General features: G+C 41.1%; 1 protein-coding gene across 1 annotated transcript in view; it reads left to right on the forward strand.

The window, feature by feature from the left end:
* The first annotated feature begins 13245 nt into the window (after positions 1 to 13245).
* The window catches only part of KLF8 (KLF transcription factor 8), an 86525-nt gene continuing 78158 nt past the window's right edge, over positions 13246 to 21612 (forward strand). The window contains exon 1 of the mRNA XM_054508207.2: positions 13246 to 14173. Coding sequence (XP_054364182.2) covers positions 14167 to 14173 — 7 coding nt within the window. The 5' untranslated portion in view covers positions 13246 to 14166. The remainder of the gene's footprint in view (positions 14174 to 21612) is intronic.

Raw genomic sequence — 21612 nt, forward strand, 5'->3', positions numbered from 1 at the left:
AATAATGATAAAATAAAATCTTTTGAAAAATACATACATAGGGGCGCCTGGGTGGCTCAGTGGTTGAGCGACTGCCTTCGGCTCAGGTCATGATCCCAGGGTCCTGGGATCGAGTCCCGCATCGGGCTCCCTGCTCTGCGGGGAGCCTGCTTCTCCCTCTCCCACTCCCCCTGCTTGTGTTCCCTCTCTTGCTATGTCTCTCTCTGTCAAATAAATAATAAAATAAAATCTTAAAAAAAAAAGAAAAATACATACATAAATAAATAATAGCACTACCATAAATAGAAAGTAAGTTTTACTGTCCATAAATAGAAGACAAGCATAAAAATAAATGCATACTATTAGAAAATATTTAGTGTACCATCTAAAATAATCCTTATTCCACTATTAGTATGCATACCACATGTTGAAAAATACTAGATGAAATAACCTCTTCAGGCCTTTCCTACAACAACATTCTGTGCTTAAGTGAATATTTCTTGTCTCCAATGTGTGCCTCCAATGTCTTATTTTCAGCATATTTGTGTTTCTTCTTTCAACCTCTTGTTCACATTGTCTTGATAATTCCAGCTTTGTGTTTCGAACATGGAAATAGGTGTAGTCGACTATATCCCCATGACATACTAATTAGACTTTTTTCCCAGATCAAATCATTTATCTCACCTTAGGAAGTGAATTACTACTGCTAATCTCTCTGCCTTACTGTTTTAAATTCACTGCTAGCCTGACTAAAGAAGGTGATGTCTTCTCATTGTAGCTTAATGGTAGGCTTCTCCAACAATATTTGTGATATTGACTTGAGAGGAAGGACTACTACAATACAGGAGCAGAGGAAGGAAAGAATAAGGGTGCAGTACTTCAATATGTGTGTTACTGGAAAGGTTTTAAGTAAGCACCAAAGACACAATGCCCTACTTCTTTCTTTTTTCCATTTTACTTTCTGAGGGATGTGATAAGACTGCAATGGGCATAAGGGTGAAAACCAATCTCCCACTGGTCTGGGGAAAAGTGGGAAATGGACACAACTCCTCTGTTAGGGATGTGAGAGCTGCTTGTGATAATGCAAGGATGAAAAACATGAGCCTGCCTTTTGGTGACCTGCAGAGCCTGGTGCCTCTCTCAAGTAGCTCAGTGATTAAGAAGTTCCAGTTCTCAAAAAAAAAAAAAAAGAAAGAAAAGAAAAAAAAAGTTCCTGTTCTCCTCATACATTTCCTTAGACACTCTTATATATTTATCTGAGAATGAGAATATTTTTCTTTTACACTAAATAGGATCCTTCCCTGACTCAGGAATATACATTTTGGGGAGCAGGCCAAGCATGTTATTCTTTTCCTACAGATGAGGTTGAGGCTCCCAGTTTTTCTGCTTTGGCTTGTTTGTTAATTATAAAGCTTCTTACCTCCTCCAATTTATAGGTGTGGTATCATCTAGATCTAGTGTGAAAAATCCATGCATATCCAACCCCCTGGCCCCAACACACACACACACACACACACACACACACACACACACCACACAACTAGTCAAGGTCTTTGCTCATAAAGTTATCAGCCTGAGTACAACTAAACTTGTAAAACTTAGCAGGTCTGCTAAAGCTTGCCTGGGATGGTACTCTACCAGGAGAATTTCATACCCTGGTCATCTGCTCCTTGCCCATTGGCCATTCCTAAGCTGAATTTAATCATGTCTCTGAATGTCTCAATTAAGCAGTTTAGTTATTAATTTTTATAAGTTGGTTTGTTCATATATACAAGGATGGGAGTTATGCAAAACATGGAGGCATGTTCCCAATATCAATGGCCAGAAAGAGACTCCATGGCTCGTAGATTTAAGAGCTGCCATTGCTAAGAATAATAATTATCCTTCATTGAATGCTTTCTTTGTGCTGGTCACCCCGTTTTGTAGGCTATAATTTCATTAGGGGCAGCTAGAGGTTTTGTGAGGCCTGAAGCTTATATAACTTTGGGGATCCTCTTCAAGAAAAACACACTGGACCATCCCAGAGTCTTGAAAAGAGCTCATTCAGCTGAGGGGTCCTGAAGCTCAAGCATCATTAATTTCACTGTAAAGCCAATTCTGCATCTCATTTAATCATTTTGGCAACTCTGAGAAATAAGTACTAGTACTAGCAGTATACCTTTATTTATTTATTTATTTTAAAGATTTTATTTATTTATCTGAGAGAGAGAATGAGAGAGAGAGCATGAGAGGGAGGAGGGTCAGAGGGAGAAGCAGACTCCCCACTGAGCAGGGAGCCTGACATGGGACTTGATCCCGGGACTCCATAATCATGACCTTAGCTGAAGGCAGTTGCTTAACCAACTGAGCCACCCAGGCGTCCCTAGCAGTATACCTTTAAAAAAGATAGATGAGGGGGGAGAAAAAAGATGGCGGAGGAGTAGGGGACCCTATTCCAACCGGTCCCTGGAATTGAGCTGGATATCTACCAGACCACTCTGAACACCCACAAAATCAGCCTGAGATGTAAGAAGATAGATTTGGATCTCTACAAACAGAATATTTCAGGCAGTTGGTTTTGACATACAAAGCAGGGAGCCCTGATTCCGTAGGTAGATATCGGAGGATAAATGGAAGGGGAAGGGAGCTGAGTGGTCAGGATCCTACACCACGGGTGAGCAATAGACTACTGCACTGGGGATGAGGCACAGACTCGCAGTCCAGTAGCGGCGAGGAAAGGACTTTAGGGCAGCCCTGTGGATGGAAACCCAGAGTGGCAGGGCCACACATGCGAACTGGGGGTGGCTGGTGGTTTTAGAAGCACAAAGGGCAAAGATGTGCCCCAACCTGGAGGCGAGGATTGGGAAGGCTGCTGAGGGGCACACGACCCAGGATGCTGCAGTTGATAGCAGAAACTGAGATAGTGTGGCCTGGAAAGCTCACTGAAGAACAGACTGTGATCTCTCTGCTCTGAGGCAGAGGGTTGGAAATGATCTCTCCTGCTCTGACTCTCAGAAGAGATACAGAAAGTGCCAGGGAAAGCTGCAAGAGAACAAAAGCCTCCCAAAACAGTTTTTCACTGAGCCCATCCACCCCCCACAGGGGGCAGGGCAACTCTGCCCAAACAGGGTTGCCTGAGTAACAGTGGGGCAGGCCCCTCCCACAGAAGACAGGCTGGGAAAACAAGAGGCCAGCAACCCTAAGGTCCCAAGAAAACAGGTGCATCTTGCTTGGGTTCTGGTCAATAATTTGGACTCTATACATTCCCTCAACCACCCATCAACAGAATGACTAAGAGGAGGAACCCCCAAAATAGGACAGACTCAGAGACTATGACTTCTGCCACAGAGATAAAGATAGATTCAGATATAACCAAGATGTCAAAGATGAAATTCAGGCTAGTAATTGTGAAGACGATAGCTAGGATGGAGAAATCGATTAGTGGCAACATAGAGTCTCTAAAGGCAGAAATGAAAGCTGATATGACAGAACTTAAAAATGCTATCAGTGAAGTCCAATCTAATCTAAATAATCTAACAGCTAGGGTAAGCACGGCAGAAGAAAGAATTAGTGACCTAGAAGACCAAATAATTGATAAAAAGGGAAAAGAGGAGGCCAGGGAAAAACAACTCAGAATCCATGAAAGAATCAGAGAAATAAGTGACACCATGAAACGTTCCAATGTCAGAATTATTGGGATACCTGAGGGAGTGGAGAGAGACAGAGGACTAGAAGATATATTTGAGCAAATCATAGCTGAGAACTTCCTTAATCTGGAAAATAAAACAAATATTTGTGTCCTAGAGGCAGAGAGGACCCCTCCCAAGATCAAGTAAAACAGGGCAACAACCTGGCATGTAATATTAAACTCTCAGATCTTAGAACCAAGGAAAACATCTTAAGGGCAGTTACGGGGAAGAGATACCTTATGTACAGAGGGAGGAATATCAGAATAACGTAAGACTTATCCACAGAGACCTGGCAAGCCAGAAAGGCCTGGCAAGACATATTCAGGGTACTAAACGAGAAGAACATGCAGCCAAGAATACTTTATCTGGCAAGGCTGTCATTTAGAATGGATGGAGGGATGCAGAGCTTCCAAGACCAGCAGAAACTGAAAGAATATGTCACCACTAAGCCAGCCCTGCAAGAAATATTAAGGGGGGTTCCATAAAAGGAGAAAGACCCCAAGAGTGATATAAAACAGAAATTTACAGGGACAATCTATAAATACAATGTCTTCACAGGTAACATGATGGCAATTAAGTCATATCTTTCAATAATCACTCTCAACGTGAACAGCCTAAATGCTCCCATAAAACAGCACAGGGTTGCAGATTGGATAAAAAGACAGGACCCATCCATATGCTGTCTACAAGAGACTCATTTTGAACCTAAACATACATCCAGACTGAAAGTGAAGGGATGCAGATCCGTCTTCTATGCCAACAGGCCTCAAAAGAAAGCTGGGGTAGCAATTCTTATATCAGACAAATTAGATTTTAAACTAAAGACTGTACTTAGAGACAAGAAGGACATGATATTATTCTTAAAGGGTCTGTCCCACAAGAAGATCTAACAATTGTAAATACGTCCCCAACATGTGAGCAGCCATCTACATAAGCCAACTGTTAACCAGGATAAAGAGTCATATTGATAAAAAAAAAAAAATGTTAATTGTAGGAGAACTCAATACTCCACTCTCAGCAATAGACAGATCATCTAAGCAGAAAATCAACAAAGAAACAAGAGCTTTGAATGACACACTGGACCAGAAGGACCTCATAGATATATACAGAACATTCCACACTAAAACAACAGAATACTCATTCTTCTCGAGTGCACATGGAACATTCTCCAGAATAGGTCACATACTGAGTCACAAATCAGGTCTCAACAGATACCAAAAGATTGAGATTATTCCCTGCATATTCTCAGACCATAATGCTTTAATAGTGGAACTCAATCACAAGAAAAAATTTGGCAGAAATTCAAACACTTGGAAGCTAAAGACCACTCTGATCAAAAATGTTTGGGTCATTTATAGCAGCAATGTCCACAATAGCCAAATTATGGAAAGAGCCAAGACGTCCATCAACCGATGAATAGATAAAGATGTGGTATATATATCCAATGGAATATTATGCAGCCATCAAAAGGAATGAACTCTTGCCATTTGCAACGACGTTGATGGAACTAGAGAATATTATGCTAAGAGAAATAAGTCAATCAGAGAAATACATGTATCATATGATCTCACTGATATATCTCAGGAAACAAACTAAGTGTTGCTAGAGTGGTGGGGGCTGGGAGAGATGGGGTGGCTGGGTGATAGACATTGGTGAGGGTATGTGCTATCATGAGTGCTGTGAACTGTGTAAGACTGATGAATTACAGACCTGTACCTCTGAAACAAATAATACATTATATGTTAAAAAAAAAAAAAAAGAAGAAGATAGTAGGAAGGGAAAAATTAAGGGGTGGAGATCAGTGAGGGAGAAGAACCATGAGAGCCAATGGACTCTGAGAAAGAAACTGAGGGTTCCAGAGGGGAGGGGGGTGGGAGGATGGGTTAGCCTGGTGATGGATATTAAAGAGGACATGTATTGAATGGAGCATTGGGTGTTATACGCAAAAAATGAATCATGGAACACTACATCAAAAACTAATGATGTAATGTATGGTGATTAACAAAACATAATAAAATTAAATTAAAAGAAAAAACATGTTTGGGTCAACCAGGAAATCAAAGAAGACCTTAAACAATTCATGGAAACCAATAAGAATGAAAACACATCGGTCCAAAACTGATGGGATACTGCAAAGGCAGTCCTAAGGGGGAAATACATAGCCATCGAAGCCTCACTTAAAAAAAAAAAACAACAGAAAAATCCCCAATTCACCAACTAACTCTACACCTTAAAGAACTAGAGAAAAAGCAATAAACGATGCCTAAGCCACGCATTAGAAGAGAAATAAAGATTAGAGCAGAGATCAATGAATTAGAAACCAGAAACACAGAAGATCAGAACAATGAAACTAGTAGCTGGTTCTTTGAAAGAATTAATAAGATTGATAAACCACTGGCCACACTTATCCAAAAGAAAAGAAAAAGGACACAAATTAATAAAACTAGGAATGAAAAGGGAGAGTTCATGACTAACACCAGGAAATAGAAACAATTATTAGAAATTATAATCAACAAGTATATGCCAATAAGCTGAGCAACCTGGATGAAATGGATGCCTTCCTGGAAACTTATAAGCTGCCAAGACTGAAACAGGAAGAAATTGACAACCTGAATAGGCTAATAATCAGTAACGAGATTGAAGCAGTGATCAAAAACCTCCAAAAAAAAAAACAAGAGTCCAGGGCCTGATGGATTCTGTACGCAATTCTACCAAACATTCAAAGAAGAAATAATACCTATTCTACTGAAGCTGTTTCAGAAAATAGAAACAGAAGGAAAGCTTCCAAACTCATTCTATGAGTCCAGCATTACCTTAATCCCCAAACCAGGCAAAGACCCCATCAAAAAGGAGAATTTCAGACCAATATCCCTGATGAATATGGATTCCAAAATCCTCAACAAAATCCTAGCTAATAGGATCCAACAATACATCAAAAGGATCATCCACCATGACCAAGTGGGATTTATCCCCGGGATGTAAAGGTGGTTCAACATTCGTAAATCAAGCAGTGTGATACAACACATTAATAAGAGGAGAGAGAAGAACCACATGGTCCTCTCAATTGATGCAGAAAAAGCATTTGACAAAATACTGCATCCTTTCCTGAATAAAAGTCTTCAGAGTATAAGGATAGAGGGAAGATTCCTCAAGTTCATAAAATCCTTCTATGAAAAACGTACAGCAAATATCTTCTTCAATGGGGAAAAGCTGAGAGCCTTTCCCTTCAGATCAGGAACATGTCAAGGATGCCCACTCTTGCCACTATTGTTCAACATAGTATAAGAAGTCCTAGCAACAGCAATCAGACAACAAAAAGAAATAAAATGTATTCAAATTGGCAAAGAAGTCAAACTCTCTCTTTTGGCAGATGACATGATACTTTATGTGGAAAACCCAAAAGACCCCACCCCCAAATTACTAGAACTCATCCAGCAATTCAGTGATGTGGCAGGATACAAAATCAATGCACAGAAATCAGTTGCTTTCTTTTTTTTAAAAAAAAAAAAGGTTTTATTTATCTGAGAGAGAGAATGGGAGACAGAGAGCATGAGAGGGGAAGGGTCAGAGGGAGAAGCAGATCCCCCACTGAGCAGGGAGCCTGATGTGGGACTCGATCACGGGACTCCAGAATCACGACCTGAGCCAAAGGTAGTTTCTTAACCAACTGAGCCACCCAGGTGCCCCAATCAGTTGCTTTCTTACACACTAACAATGCAACTGTAGAAAGAGAAATTATAGAATCGATTCCACTTAAAATAGCACCAAAAACCATAAGATACCTTGGAATAAACCTAACCAAAGAGGTAAAGGATCTATACTCTAGGAACTACAGAACACCCATGAAAGAAATTGAAGAACACACAAAAAGATGGAAAAACATTCCATGCTCATGGATCGTAAGAATAAACATTGTTAAAATGTCTATGCTACCCAGAGCAATTTATACCTTCAATGCCATCCTGATCAAAATTCCAATGACATTTTTCAAGCGCTGGAACAAACAATCCTAAAATTTTTTGGAATCAGAAAAGACCCTGAATTGCCAAAGAAATGCTGAAAAAGAAAAACAAAGCTGGGGGCATCACGTTGCCTGATTTCAAGCTTTATATTACAAAGCAGTGATCACCAAGACAGCATGATACTGGCACAAAAACAGACATATAGACCAATGGAATAGAATAGAGAACCCAGATATGGACCCTCAACTCTATGGTCAAATAATCTTCGACAAAGCAGGAAAAAATATGCAATGGGAAAAAGACAGTCTCTTCAATAAATGGTGCTGGAAAATTGGACAGCCACATGCAGAAGAATGAAACTCGACCATTCTCTAACACCATACACAAAGATAAATTCAAAATGGATGAAAGACCTCAATGTGAGACACAACTCCATCAAAATCCTAGAAGAGAACATAGGCAGTAACCTCTTGGACATCGCCCACAGCAACTTCTTTCAAGATACATCTCCAAAGGCTAGTGACACAAAAGTAAAAATGAACTTTTGGGACTTCATCAAGATAAAAAGCTTCTGCACAGCAAAGGAAGTAGTCAACAAAACAAAGAGGCAACCCTCAGAATGGGAGAAGATATCTTCAAATGACATTACAGATAAAGGGCTGGTATCCAAGATTTATAAAGAATTTCTCAAACTGAACACCCAAAAAACAAATAATCAAGTCAAAAAATGGGCAGACATCATGAACAGACACTTCTCCAAAGAAGACATACAAATGGCTAACAGACACATGAAAAAATGTTCATCATCATTAGCCATCAGGGAAATTCAAATCAAAACCACACTGAGATACCACCTTACACCAGTTAGAATGGCAAAAATCGACAGGGAAAGAAACAACAAAGTTGGAGAGGTTGTGGAGAAAGGGGAACTCTCTTACACCATTGGTGGGAATGTAAGTTGGTACAGCCACTTTGGAAAACAGTGTGGAGGTGCCTCAGATGATTAAAAATAGAGCTACCCTATGACTCAGCAATTGTACTACTGGGTATTTACCGCAAAGACACAGATGTAGTAAAAAGAAGGGCCATATGTACCCCAATGTTCATGGCAGCAATGTCCGCAACAGCCAAACTGTGGAAAGAGCCGAGATGCCCTTTAAAAGTTGAATGATAAAGAAGATGTGGTCCATACATAAAATGGAATATTAGCCCTCAGAAAGGATGAATAGCCAACTTTTGTATCAACATGGATGGGACTGGAGGAGATTATGCTAAGTGAAATAAGTCAAGCAGAGAAAGTCAATTATTATATGGTTTCACTTATTTGTGGAACATAAGGAGTAGCATGGAGGGCATTAGGAGAACGAAGGGAAAAATGAGGGGGGGAAATTGGAGGGAGAGATGAACCATGAAAGACTATGGACTCTCAGAAACAAACTGAGGGTTTTAGAGGGGAGAGCGGAGGGGGGATGGGTTAGCCCGGTGATGGGTATTAAAGAGGGCATGCACTGTATGGAGCACTGGGTGTTATACGAAAACAATGAATCGACTGCATGGAGCACTGGGTGTTATACGAAAACAATGAATCATGGATCACTACATCAAAAACTAATGATGTATTGTTTGGTGACTAACATAACATAATAAAATAAAATTTAAAAAAAGCTAGATGAGGAAATTGACTTATAGAGAAGTAAAGTCACTTGCTCAAGGTTGTACAGATTGTAATTTGTCATTGTTTTTCTCTCACAGTCTCCTTCCAGGCTTTTTCCTCCTCATCTAACTAGATTTCCTTCTCCAAAATATCTTTTATCTTTTTCTGGCAATAAACTTAGCACTGTCCTCTGGGATGTGTGGGGAACTTAACATTTGCTCAACATTAACAGAGGGGTAAAAGGTCTCCTCTTTGCTGAGCCCTCAGGAGGAATGTGCCCTCTGGGGACCTGCAGAGGAAGAAGGAAGTGGGTGAGGAGGGCAATTTTGTTCCCATTAGATTTGAGCTATGCATCGGGTTTAGTTACAATTTTGTTGTTCCATGAACAACAGTAACTTAAGAATTCAGGCTTTTCTGATTATATATTGTTTGACTTCCCTCTTGTCCTCAGACCAGCTCTACCCTTCTGAGCCCCTTGATTCCCCTCACTCTCCCCACCCTTCCTCAGTTCACCCTATTCTGGCCCACATTTTTCTCAACCCCAGCTTCTTAAGCCTTTTTTGGTTGTTGTTTTACTAGGAGCTGGGAGGGTGGAGTCCTCTTTCTGAGGCATTTCCTCCCCTCCCTCTCTCCAGCCCTCAGACTGGGTTCCACCCTAGTAGTTTGTCAGCTGGCTTTCAAAAAAAAAAAAAAAAAAAAAAACGTGGGGGAGAAGCAGGAGGATGAAGAGGAAGAGGGAAAAGGAAGAACAGTATCTTGCGGGCCCTTACACATGGGATATCTGCATATCTCTTAGCTGTTGTTCATTAGGTTCCTTGCTTAATTTAACTCTTATATTCTTCATCTGACTGATTGGGTATAGAGGAAAGCACAGGCTATTACTTTAAGCAGACAGTCTCCCTAAGGCTTAGGATGGGATGGAAGGAGTTGAAGATATTGCAAGTCGCTATTCAGTTTATTTTTTAAGCCAGCTAATAGAAAGGAGAGCCTGTGGTGCTTCCTAGGAGAGGGAAACCGATCACAACTTCTAGTTCTTCATACCTCCTCCCCCACATCCTTTCCTGTGACTTACACAACACCAGCCACATGACGATAATTGACATGTCAAGAGGCCAAGTATAAAGTAAAAGTTTTGCCTTTGCCCTTAACTATGGTCATGAGGTACACAGTTCCCTGTGAGCCATCTTTGAGTCCTAATTTGAGACAAAAGCCAGTTCTAGAAGACTGAAGGGAAATATGGACTAATGTGCTGCTTGGTGAACTAAGGGTTCCTTCACTGGAGGCTCTTGCAAAGACGGACGTTCTCCTTTCTCCCCCTAACAGCATGGTTCTTGATATAACACAATATCTACAATATCCATTTTATTGACTAAATGTATAGAAGACTCTTGGGTTTGTTTTCCAAGTTTCAATAATTTATGTTTTACAGAAACCAAATTTGCCATCTGAGGTCTTAGTTTCCCCACAAATAAAGTTGAAGCAGTATTACTAAAAAGCAAACAAAAAACTTGGGCTTAAAATAAATTAAAGAAAGACTGTTAATAAGAATGTAAACTGTTTAGTTATCTGCAGATGAATATGGCTTCCTGAGAAGCTTTTCCAGATTGGACAAGGAACTCATTATGACCTTGAGGCACACATATCTTAAATCAGGAATTGTACTGGCTACTCTTTAAAATTTTACTTCAGTTACATGCTGATTTTCATCTGCACATCATGAAAATGCATTATTTCTTGCTATAAACAGTTCAACTTCCTTTCATGCACTTGAATCTAAGAGAAAACTTTCTAGTGTTGCTAAAAAAATCGTTGGTTGGAGTAGTGAGAATCCTATGTTGAGTAGAACTCCCCAAATTTTATACATTGAGATACTAAGTCTCCACGGGATAAAGTGATGCATTTTTAAAGAATGTGTGGAGAGTTGTACACTTGTCTATATGGTTTCTTGTCAACACATCTTACTTTGTAAGCTAAGCAGATGGTGGAAAAATATGGTATAGTAAGATAGGGAGTTCTTTATAAAACCCCTACTACAGGGATATTCTTTTGTTCAACAGGGATATGATTTCATTCAACAAATGCATATTCATGTTATTTAATCTCTGTCCCTTAGTTTCCTCATCTGTAAAATGGGGATAGTAACAATACCTACCTATAGGTTGTTAGAAGGATTCAATGACTATATGTGTATGTAAAATATATATGTATATATGTTTGTATACATATACATGTATGAGGGAGGGAGAGAGAGAATATGCTTAGAATAGAGCTTGGCACATAGTTAATGCTCAGTAACTATTATTATTGTGAATAATAATACCGGGTACCCAGGTTACAGAAATGATGCTGCTTAGTGCCTAACCTCAGGGACTTTATAATCTAGTAGGGGGAGGCAATTATATCAACAAATACGTGCACTGAGGTAGAGAAGAGCACAGAGGAAGCAATGATTAGTTTTGCATGAAGGAATTAAGTAAGGAAGGGAGATGATCTTCAATTAGTCCTTTCAAGAAGGTGGATAGAGATCTTAGGCCATTTCAGACAAAGAAAGCAAGATGAGCCAAAGTATAGAGGATGGAACAAGGCTGGCATTCTCAGGGATTTGTAATACAGGTAAGCAGCAAAAGCTCTGCTGCTTGAGAAGTAGGTAGATTTCAGATTACAGCAGATTAAAGGTAAGTCTCAGCATGCTGCTTTAAAGGCCACGGTGCATGTTGATTCCATTCAAGTAGTTAGCAGGTGAACTACAGCAGGGAGAACAGAGAATTTGGGACAGACTAAGAGAAGATAAGATGATTAGAAGACATTCAGGTAGAAATATTAAGCAAGTGGACATATATGTGTTGGGAAGTACTGGGCTCTGAATCTCAATTTCTTTACTTATTTATTTTTATGTGGGATGAGTCCCACATCCATTTCCTTGCTCAGCTGGGAGCCTGCTTCTCCCTCTCCCTCTGCCTGTTGCTCCCCCTGCTTCTACATGCTCTCTCTCTCTCTGACAAATAAATAAATAAGTCTTAAAAAAAAAAAAAACAAGGAAAGAAAGAAATGAGAAATGATGAATGTAAAAGCACCTGGCCCAGTGACTTTCCCATATTAGGTACTGAATATACAGTAGCTATTATTATTTATTCTGTTCCTCTGCTCTCTCACTCCCTCTGCTTTGTTTCTTGTTTCTCTTCTCTTCCCTCTCCTTTAAAAGAATTGTGGTAGAGAAGAGGCACTGAAAAGAGCTTGTGGTTGCTTGTGACTTCATGGCCTCCTATTAAAATGAGCTAGAGAGGGACTTTCAGGCAAGGACAAAGAAATCCTGGAAATGTGGCTGTTATCCATAGGAATCAGCTCTACAGGGATCTTTACCAATGCTCGGCTAAGAGGCGGTGTCAGGGTGTTGAGAGCTTTCTGTTTCACAATTCCTTCAATTCTTCCTTCTCCACCCACTCTTTCACCCTCACCTTCTTCCCTTATCTCTTGTGAGAAAATGCCCCCAGCTCCCTTCTTCTTTGCTCTTATTCTCCTCCCTTAGAAGATACTGTAACCTCGCTGTCCTTGCTGGTGTCATACTGTTACCATGGAGAGCGGGGACGGGTAATTATCGCTTACAGTTGCCAGCTTTCTTGCTCTTCCCTTTTCCCATTCCTCTCTTCCTAGAGAGCCCCCACCCAGTATCCCCGCATGCCTTTCATCCTCCCCTGGTAGGTTAGCTTAACCAGAAAGGATAGGTGACCAAGCAGTGTGCTTGTAAGCCTCTTCCTGGGACCAATAAGGAAGTGAAATTGATTCGAGTTATACCTGCTGCTGCTGGAGACGGAAGCGGCCGCCAAGGGCGAAGCCAGAGCTCTCCGCCCAGGGCCCCGCCCCACCCCTTCCCTTCTCCCTTTCTGTTCTCAAGCCCCACCCTTCTCCACCTTCTCCCACCGCACTCTCCTCTAGCGGCCTGCCTGTCCCATTTAAGGAACTCCATCCTCATAAGAGTCACACCTCTCCTCTGGATCTAGCTGGACTAGAGACAGAGTCACCCCATCCACTCAGGTCGCCTAGCGAACACTTTAGGTTCTGACCCGCATGGGCGCGAGGTCCCTAATGGGACAACTTAGGTGCCTTTAAGAAACCTCGCCCCAGAGAACCCTCACAAATTGTTACCATTTTTTGCTGAAGCCTCTCCCCTGAGCTGAGGGTGCCTGTATATGTTTCCACCAAACGTAGACATTTGCTCTCTGCCCCCAGCCTTTTTTAAAGGAAGGAGCTGGGGTGTGTGGCGTCAACTGCCGCAGTAAAGGGATCTCCTTGAAGTATCTTCTCGTGGGTGTCTTGAAGGAGTCCTTCTCTGCCTCAACTTTGTATTCAAGTAGTATTTGGGGATTTGGCTTGGTTTTCTTGGCTCCTACCCCAGTCCTCCTTTCAAGGGTGTGTGGAGTTCAGAGATGGGTGGAGAGTGGGCTTGGCCGGAACTGAATTAGCAGAGATGAAAGGGAAACGGAGGATCCTCAGCCTTGGCCACTTCGACCTGGCGAATTCACTTTATTTTTAGCCGAGGAAAAGATCTGCATTGGAAGCAGGGGGAAGATTCTTTTTAGGAAGTCTGCTTTGCTAACCTACCCCCAATCCCCGAGTTTGGGGTTGGATGCTTGAGGGCTTTGTTTCCCTTATTTTATTTTATTTTTTTTAAGGGTAGTCTAGCTGTGTCTGAATTGACTCCCTCTGCTCTGGCCCTCCTCCCCATTTTCCGGCCAGGAGAAAGAGAGGAGGTGGGGGCCCGGGAAAGAGAAGGCGAGGGCTAGTCGCCCGGTGCGCTGACAGGGGCAGGTGTGAGAGAGATAGCTGTCTTCGATCGGCTCAGGAGTATGAGCTTCCCAGAGGACAGCATGAGCTCCGGACACTTCAGGGGTCACCAGCTAGCGACATGAATGGTAAGTGACTCCAGGGTTAGAACCCACACACCCCTGTCTCCTGATCTGAATTCTACCCCGCACCCCCATACCTCTTTAGGTTTTAGCAGCCGGGAGGAGGGTTGGGGAACGAAGGGTATGAACACTATGTGGAATCAAATGAAACCCAAGGAAAAAATGACTTTGCTAAAGGGCTGAGCAAAGAGGGGCTAGGAAGGGGAGAAGCACTTTGGGGGAGACTCGAGGGAGAAATGAGTGGGGGGCCAGGAGTGGATAGATTTGTCTAATTTAATCCGTCCCTGGCTCGGCCATCTCAGTTCTCCTTAAGGAGAGGTTTGTCTTTGACTTAACCCTACGCAGCCAAAGTTGCAGAAAGAGAGAACAGAGTTCAGAAGGCCAACGCTCCCAAGTAACCCTCTAAGCAGTAGAGGATACCTAGAGATGCTTCAAAAAGGAAAGAAGAGCGGGCAGGGGGTGAAGTTCCTACCAGGGGCTACCGGGGGTACTGAGCGGCAGGCCCCTGGAGGCAGCCTCTGGGTCAGAGCTGCTTTGGGCGTGCAGGCTCTTTAAGGAGGGGCTGAGCTTGGTTAGAGGAGGAGTCTAGGTCCCACCCTGGGTCTTTAAGACAAGGCCAAGGGAGTTGGTTCCTCTGTGTAGATGGAAGATTGGACTGAATTGCTGAGGTTGCTGTGGCGAATCGACTTGCAATGGTCATTTGGAAGAGCTGTCCTTTTTGTGGTCTTTTTTTTTTTTTTTTAATTCTAAGAATTTGAGGAAATATAAATCGCAAAATAAATAAAATCTATTATTTGGAAAAATAAATTCAAACAGATGGTCCAGGGAATGGTCCCCTGTTTCCTTTGGTATTGTCTTTATTGTAAAGGAAAACATTAAGCACGTGTCTGATGTCACTCAGTGTGATAATAACTTGACCAAGAGAATAATCTCTAAATTTGAATTTAATACTGATAGAGACTGTGATGGTTTGGGGTAACAGACAGATCTGATTTGAAACCCAATTACCACTGCTTACTAGTTGCATGACCCTGGGCAATGCTTTTCTCCTCTAGAGAATGCCGATTGATAATGTGATCTCAAAAGATACTTGAATAGATTAAATACCGTGGTGTATGTGACAGAGGCTGCAAGTACCTCTTAGTCTTACTTCATTTTCCTATTCAGTTTGAGACTTTCCCTGGAGCACTATTAATAGAATTAGTGTTTCCTTGTTTGTTTTTTTTCCTAAAGATTTTATTTATTTAATTTATTTGAGAAAGAGAGAGAGAGAGAAACAGCATGAGAGGGGAGAGGGTCAGAGGGAGAAGCAGGCTCCCCACTGAGCCGGGAGCCCGATGGGGGGGACTCCATCCCAGGACTCCAGGATCATGACCTGAGCCAAAGGCAGTCACTTAACCAACTGAGCCACCCAGGTGCCCTAGTGTTTCCCTGTTTTTTAAAACTTCTTGCAGATGGGATGAAAGGAGACCTCAGAAGACTGAATTAGCTTGCCCTAAGGCTGAGGCTAGAACACAGCTTTTATTTGCTTCTGATATAACATTGTTTCCACTGGACTTTATTTTTGAGAGAGAGAGGGAGAGAGCAGGAGCACAAGCAGGGGGAGGGACAGAGGGAGAAGCAGACTCCCCGCTGAGCAGGGAGCCTGATGTGGGACTCAATCCCGAGGACTCTGGGATCATGACCTGAGCTGAAGGCAGATGCTTAACCACCCAGGTGCCCCCCACTGGACTTTAGTACCACTGAGAGAAAGAGCCACTAGCTTACCTTTCACCCTGATTCTTCTGGCAACTTAACCAAGATGATATAACCAACAGGACCTTTGGACAGCAGAATCCAGTGACTCACAAATGACCTCATTCCATTCTTCAGAATTTTGGGGGTAACCCTTTTATATGAGGGTTGTTAATCTTTGGTGACTCTTGGGGACACAGAGAATAGGCTGGGAACAGTGTCTTCAGGTTAGCTTGAAGGGCAGAGAGCAGATAACAGGAAGGAGAGAAATATAAAGTAAAAGTGATGTGTACATCTAGTCCCTCCTCAAGACCAAACTGGTTAATGTCTCTACTTCTAGAGTTCTGGGGAGCTATAGGTCCCTCTTTCAGGATACATTGGAAAGAAAATTGGATAAAAAACGTGAACTAGATCACCACTACCACTTTCTTCCCCCTAGCCCCCATCTTTCTAGTATATGCATTTCTGAGATGGGGCCCTTGTTGGTTCAGCTAATTGAATTCCAATAACCAAGCAAACCAAGCCTGGTACAGTCATCATTTCTCTCTCCATATTGTATGTCTGGTGGTGAGAAAGATCAACCATTTATTCTTTATCCTTCCAGCAGGGGCATCATTATTATTTGACACATTCATATTTGCCCTTGCCTTGAGTCAGTTGTAGTTGATTACTTCACTTAAATTGATGAATAATGAGAAGATTGCCTTTGGCTATATAATTCATTTGGCAAATATGTGTTGACATGCTATGTGTCAGGCACTGAAAAATTTGTTAAAAATTCATTTTTAACATTCATTCCTTATTAAATACCTTAATGTCTTAAGTCTTAAATGTCTTCAGTGTCTTTTTATTGATCTATTTTTTTAATTTTTAAAACTTTATTATGTTATGTTAGTCACCATACAATACATTTGATGTGGTGATCCATGATCCATTGTTTTCGTGTAACACCCAGTGCTCCATGTAGTACATGCCCTCCTTAATACTCATCACTGGGCTAAAACATCCCCCCTCCCCTCCAAAACCCTGTTTGTTTTTCAGAGTCCATAGTCTCTCATGGTTCATCTCCCCCTCTGATTCCTCCCCCATTTTTCCCTTCCTTATCCTAATGTCCTCCATGCCTTCCTTATGTTCCACAAATAAGTAAAACCATATGATAATTGACTTTCTCTGCTTGACTTATTTCACTTAGCATAATCGCCAGTCCCATCCATGTTGATGTAAAAGTTGGGTATTCATCCTTTCTGATGGCTGAGTAATATTCCATTGTATATATGGACCACATCTTCTTTATCCACTCATCTGTTGAAGGGCATCTCAGCTCTTTCCACACTTTGGCTATTGTGGACACTGCTGCGATGAACATTGGGGTGCATATGGCCCTTCCTTTTACTACATCTGTGTCTTTGGGGTAAATACCCAGGAGTGCAATTGCTGAGTCATAGTGTAGCTCTATTTTTAATTTTTTGAGTAACATCCACACTGGTTTCCAAAGTGGCTGTACCAACTTGCATTCCCACCAACAGTGTAAGAGGGTTCCCCTTTCTCCACAACCTCTCCAACTTTGTTGTTTCTTTCCCTGTCCATTTTTGCCATCCTAACTGGTGTAAGGTGGTATCTCAATGTGGTTTTGATTTGAATTTCCCTGATGGCTAATGATAATGAACATTTTTTCATGTGTCTGTTAGCCGTTTGTATGTCTTCAGAGAAGTGTTTTTTCAAATCTTCTGCCCACTTTTGACTTGATTATTTGTTTTTTGGGTGTTGAGTTTGAGAAGTTCTTTATAGATCTTGGATACCAGCCCTTTATCTGTAGTGTCATTTGCAAATATCATCTCCCATTCTGTGGGTTGCCTCTTTGTTTTGTTGAATGTTTCCTTTGCTGTGCAAAAGCTTTTTATCTTGATGAAGTCCCAAAAGGTCATTTTTGTTTTTGTCTTGCTAGTTTTTGGAAATGTATCTTGAAAGAAGTTGCTGTGGCCGATGTCAAAGAGGTTACTGCCTACGTTCTTCTCTAGGATTTTGATGGATTCCTGTCTCACATTGAGGTCTTTCATCCATTTTGAGTTTATCTTTGTGTATGGTGTTATAGAATGGTCAAGTTTCATTCTTCTGCATGTGGCTGTCCAATTTTCCCAGCACCATTTATTGAAGAGACTGTCTTTTTTCCATTGCATGTTTTTTCCTGCTTTGTTGAAGATTATTTGACCATAGAGTTGAGGGTCCATATTTGGGCTCTCTATTCTGTTCCATTGGTCTATATGTCTGTTTTTGTGCCAGTATCATGCTGTCTTGGTGATCACTGCTTTGTAATATAAAGCTTGAAATCAGGCAACGGGATGCCCCCAGCTTTGTTTTTCTTTTTCAACATTTCCTTGGTGATTCGGGGTCTTTTCTGATTTCACAAAATTTTAGGATTGTTTGTTCCAACACTTTGAAAAATGTCATTGGAATTTTGATCGGGATGGCATTGAAGGTATAGATTGCTCTGGGTGGCATAGACATTTTAACAATGTTTATTCTTCTGATCCAAGAGCATGGAATATTTTTCCATCTTTTTGTGTCTTCTCCAATTTCTTTCATGAGTGTTCTGTAGTTCCTAGAGTATAGATCCTTTACCTCTTTGGTTAGGTTTATTCCAAGGTATCTTATGGTTTTTGGTGCTATTGTAAATGGAATCGTCTCTCTAATTTCTCTTTCTACGGTTGCATTGTTAGTGTATAAGAAAACAACTGATTTCTGTGCATTGATTTTGTATCCTGCCACATTACTGAATTGCTGGATGAGTTCTAGTAATTTGGGGGTGGAGTCTTTTGGGTTTTCCACATAAAGTATCATGTCATCTGCGAAAAAAGAGAGTTTGACTTTTTCCTTGTCAATTTGAATGCCTTTTATTTCTTTTTGTTGTCTGATTGCTGTTGCTAGGACTTCTAGTACTATGTTGAACAATAGTGGCAAAGGTGGGCATCCTTGACATGTTCCTGATCTGAAGGGAAAGGCTCTCAGCTTTTCCCCATTGAGGATGATATTTGCTGTGGGTTTTTCATAGATGGATTTTATGAACTTGAGGAATGTTCCCTCTGTCCCTATATTCTAAAGAGTTTTATTCAGGAAAGGATGCAGTATTTTGTCAAATGATTTTTCTGCATCAATTGAGAGGACCATGTGGTTCTTCTCTCTCCTCTTATTAATGTGTTGTATCACACTGCTTAATTTGCAAATGTTGAACCACCTTTACATCCCGGGGATAAATCCCACTTGGTCGTGGTGGATGATCCTTTTAATATATTGTTGGATCCTATTAGCTAGGATTTTGTTGAGGATTTTGGAATCCATATTCATCAGGGATATCGGTCTGAAATTCTTTTTGATGGGGTCTTTGCCTGGTTTGGGGATTAAGGTAATGCTGGCCTCATAGAATGAGTTTGGAAGTTTTCCTTCTGTTTCTATTTTTTGAAACAGCTTCAGTAGAATAGGTATTATTTCTTCTTTGAATGTTTGGTAGAATTCCCCAGGGAATCCATCAGGCCCTGGACTCTTGTTTTTTGGGAGGTTTTGGATCACTGCTTCAATCTCATTACTGGTTATTGGCCTATTCAGGTTGTCAATTTCTTCCTGTTTCAGTCTTGGCAGCCTATAGGTTTCCAGGAAGGCATCCATGTAATCCAGATTGCTCAGTTTCTTGGCATAGAATTGTTGATAATAATATCTAATAATTGTTTCTATTTCATTGGTGTTAGTCGTGGTCTCTCCCCTTTCATTCATCATTTTATTAATTTGGGTCCTTTCTCTTTTCTTTTGGAGAAGTCTGGCCAGTGGTTTATCGATCTTATTGATTCTTCCAAAGAACCAACTTCTTGTTTCTTTTATCTGATCTACTGTGTTTCTGGTTTTTAATTCATTGATCTCAGCTCTAATCTTAATTATTTCTCTTCTAATGCGTGGCTTAGGCATCCTTTGTTGCTTTTTCTCTAGTTCTTTAAGGTGTAGAGTTAGTTGGTGAATTCGGAATTTTTCTATTTTTTTGAGTGAGGCTTGGATGACTCTGTATTTCCCCCTTAGGACCGCCTTTGCAGTATCCCATAGGTTTTGGACCAATGTGTTTCGTTCTCATTGATTTCCATGAATTGTTTAAGTCTTCTTTGATTTCCTGGTTGACCCAAACATTCTTGAGCAGAGTGGTCTTTAGCTTCCAAGTGTTTGAATTTCTGCCAAATTTTTTCTTGTGATTGAGTTTCAGTTTTAGAGCATTGTGGTCTGAGAATATGCAGGGAATAATCTCAATCTTTTGGTATCGGTTGAGCCCTGATTTGTGACCCAGTATGTGGTCTATTCTGGAGAAAGTTCCATGCGCGTTCGAGAAGAATGAGTATTCTGTTGTTTTAGGGTGGAATGTTCTATAAATACCTATGAGGTCCATCTGGCCCAGTGTATCATTCAAAGCTCTTGTTTCCTTATTGATTTTCTGCTTAGGTGATCTGTCCATTGCTGAGAGTGGAGTAGTGAGGTCTCCTACAATTAACGTATTGTTATCAATATGACTCTTTATTTTGGTTAACAGTTGGCTTATGTAGATGGCCGCTCCCATGTTGGGGGCATAGATATTTACATTTGTTAGAGCTTGTTGGATAGACCCTTTAAGAATGATATAGTGTCCTACTGTCTCTAACTACAGACTTTAGTTTAAAATCTAATTTGTGTGATATAAGAATTGCTACCCCAGCTTTCTTTTGAGGTCCGTTGGCATGGAAGATGGATCCCCATCTCTTCAATTTCAGTCCGGATCTATCTTTAGGTTCAAAATGAGTCTCTTGTAGACAGCATATGGATGGGTCCTGTCTTTTTATCCAATCTGCAACCCTGTGCCATTTTATGGGAGCATTTAGGCTATTCATGTTGAGAGTGATTATTGAAAGATATGAATTAATTATCATCATGTTTCCTGTGAAGACATTGTTTTTATAGATTGTCCCTGTAAATTTCTGTTGTATATGACTCTTGGGGTCTTTCTCCTTTTATAGAACCCCCCTTAATATTTCTTGCAGGGCCGGCTTAGTGGTCACATATTCTTTCAATTTCTGCTGGTCCTGGAAGCTCTGCATGTCTCCATCCATTCTAAATGATAGCCTTGCCGGATAAAGTATTCTTGGCTGCATGTTCTTCACATTTAATACCCAGAATGTGTCTTGCCAGGCCTTTCTGGCTTGCCAGGTCTCTGTGGATAGGTCTGACATTATTCTGATGTTCCTCCCTCTGTACGTAGGAATCTCTTCCCCCTAACTGCCCTTAAGATGGTTTCCTTGGTTCTAAGATTTGCGAGTTTTCCTATTACATGCCGGGGTGTTGGCCTGTTTTCCTTGATCTTGGGAGGGGTCCTCTCTGCCTCTAGGACACAAATGTTTGCTTCATTCCCCAGATTAGGGAAGTTCCCTGCTAGGATTTGCTCAAATATATCTTCTAGTCCTCTTTTTTTCTCCAATCCCTCTGGGATTCCAATTATTCTGACATTGGAATGCTTCATGGTGTCACTTATTTCTCTGATTCTATTTTCATGGTTTCTCAGTTGTTTTTCCCTGGCCTCCTTTTCTCTTTTTACCTATTAAATTGTCTTCCAGGTTACTTATTCGTTCTTCTGCCTCACTTACCCTAGCTGTTAGATTATCTAAATTAGATTGGATCTCACTGATAGCATTTTTAAGTTCTGCCAATTC

Source organism: Mirounga angustirostris, unplaced genomic scaffold (assembly GCF_029215605.1).
Source record: "Mirounga angustirostris isolate CCGP_5_RB_7025 unplaced genomic scaffold, mMirAng1.0.hap1 SCAF_11, whole genome shotgun sequence".
NCBI classification, from domain to species: domain Eukaryota; kingdom Metazoa; phylum Chordata; class Mammalia; order Carnivora; family Phocidae; genus Mirounga; species Mirounga angustirostris.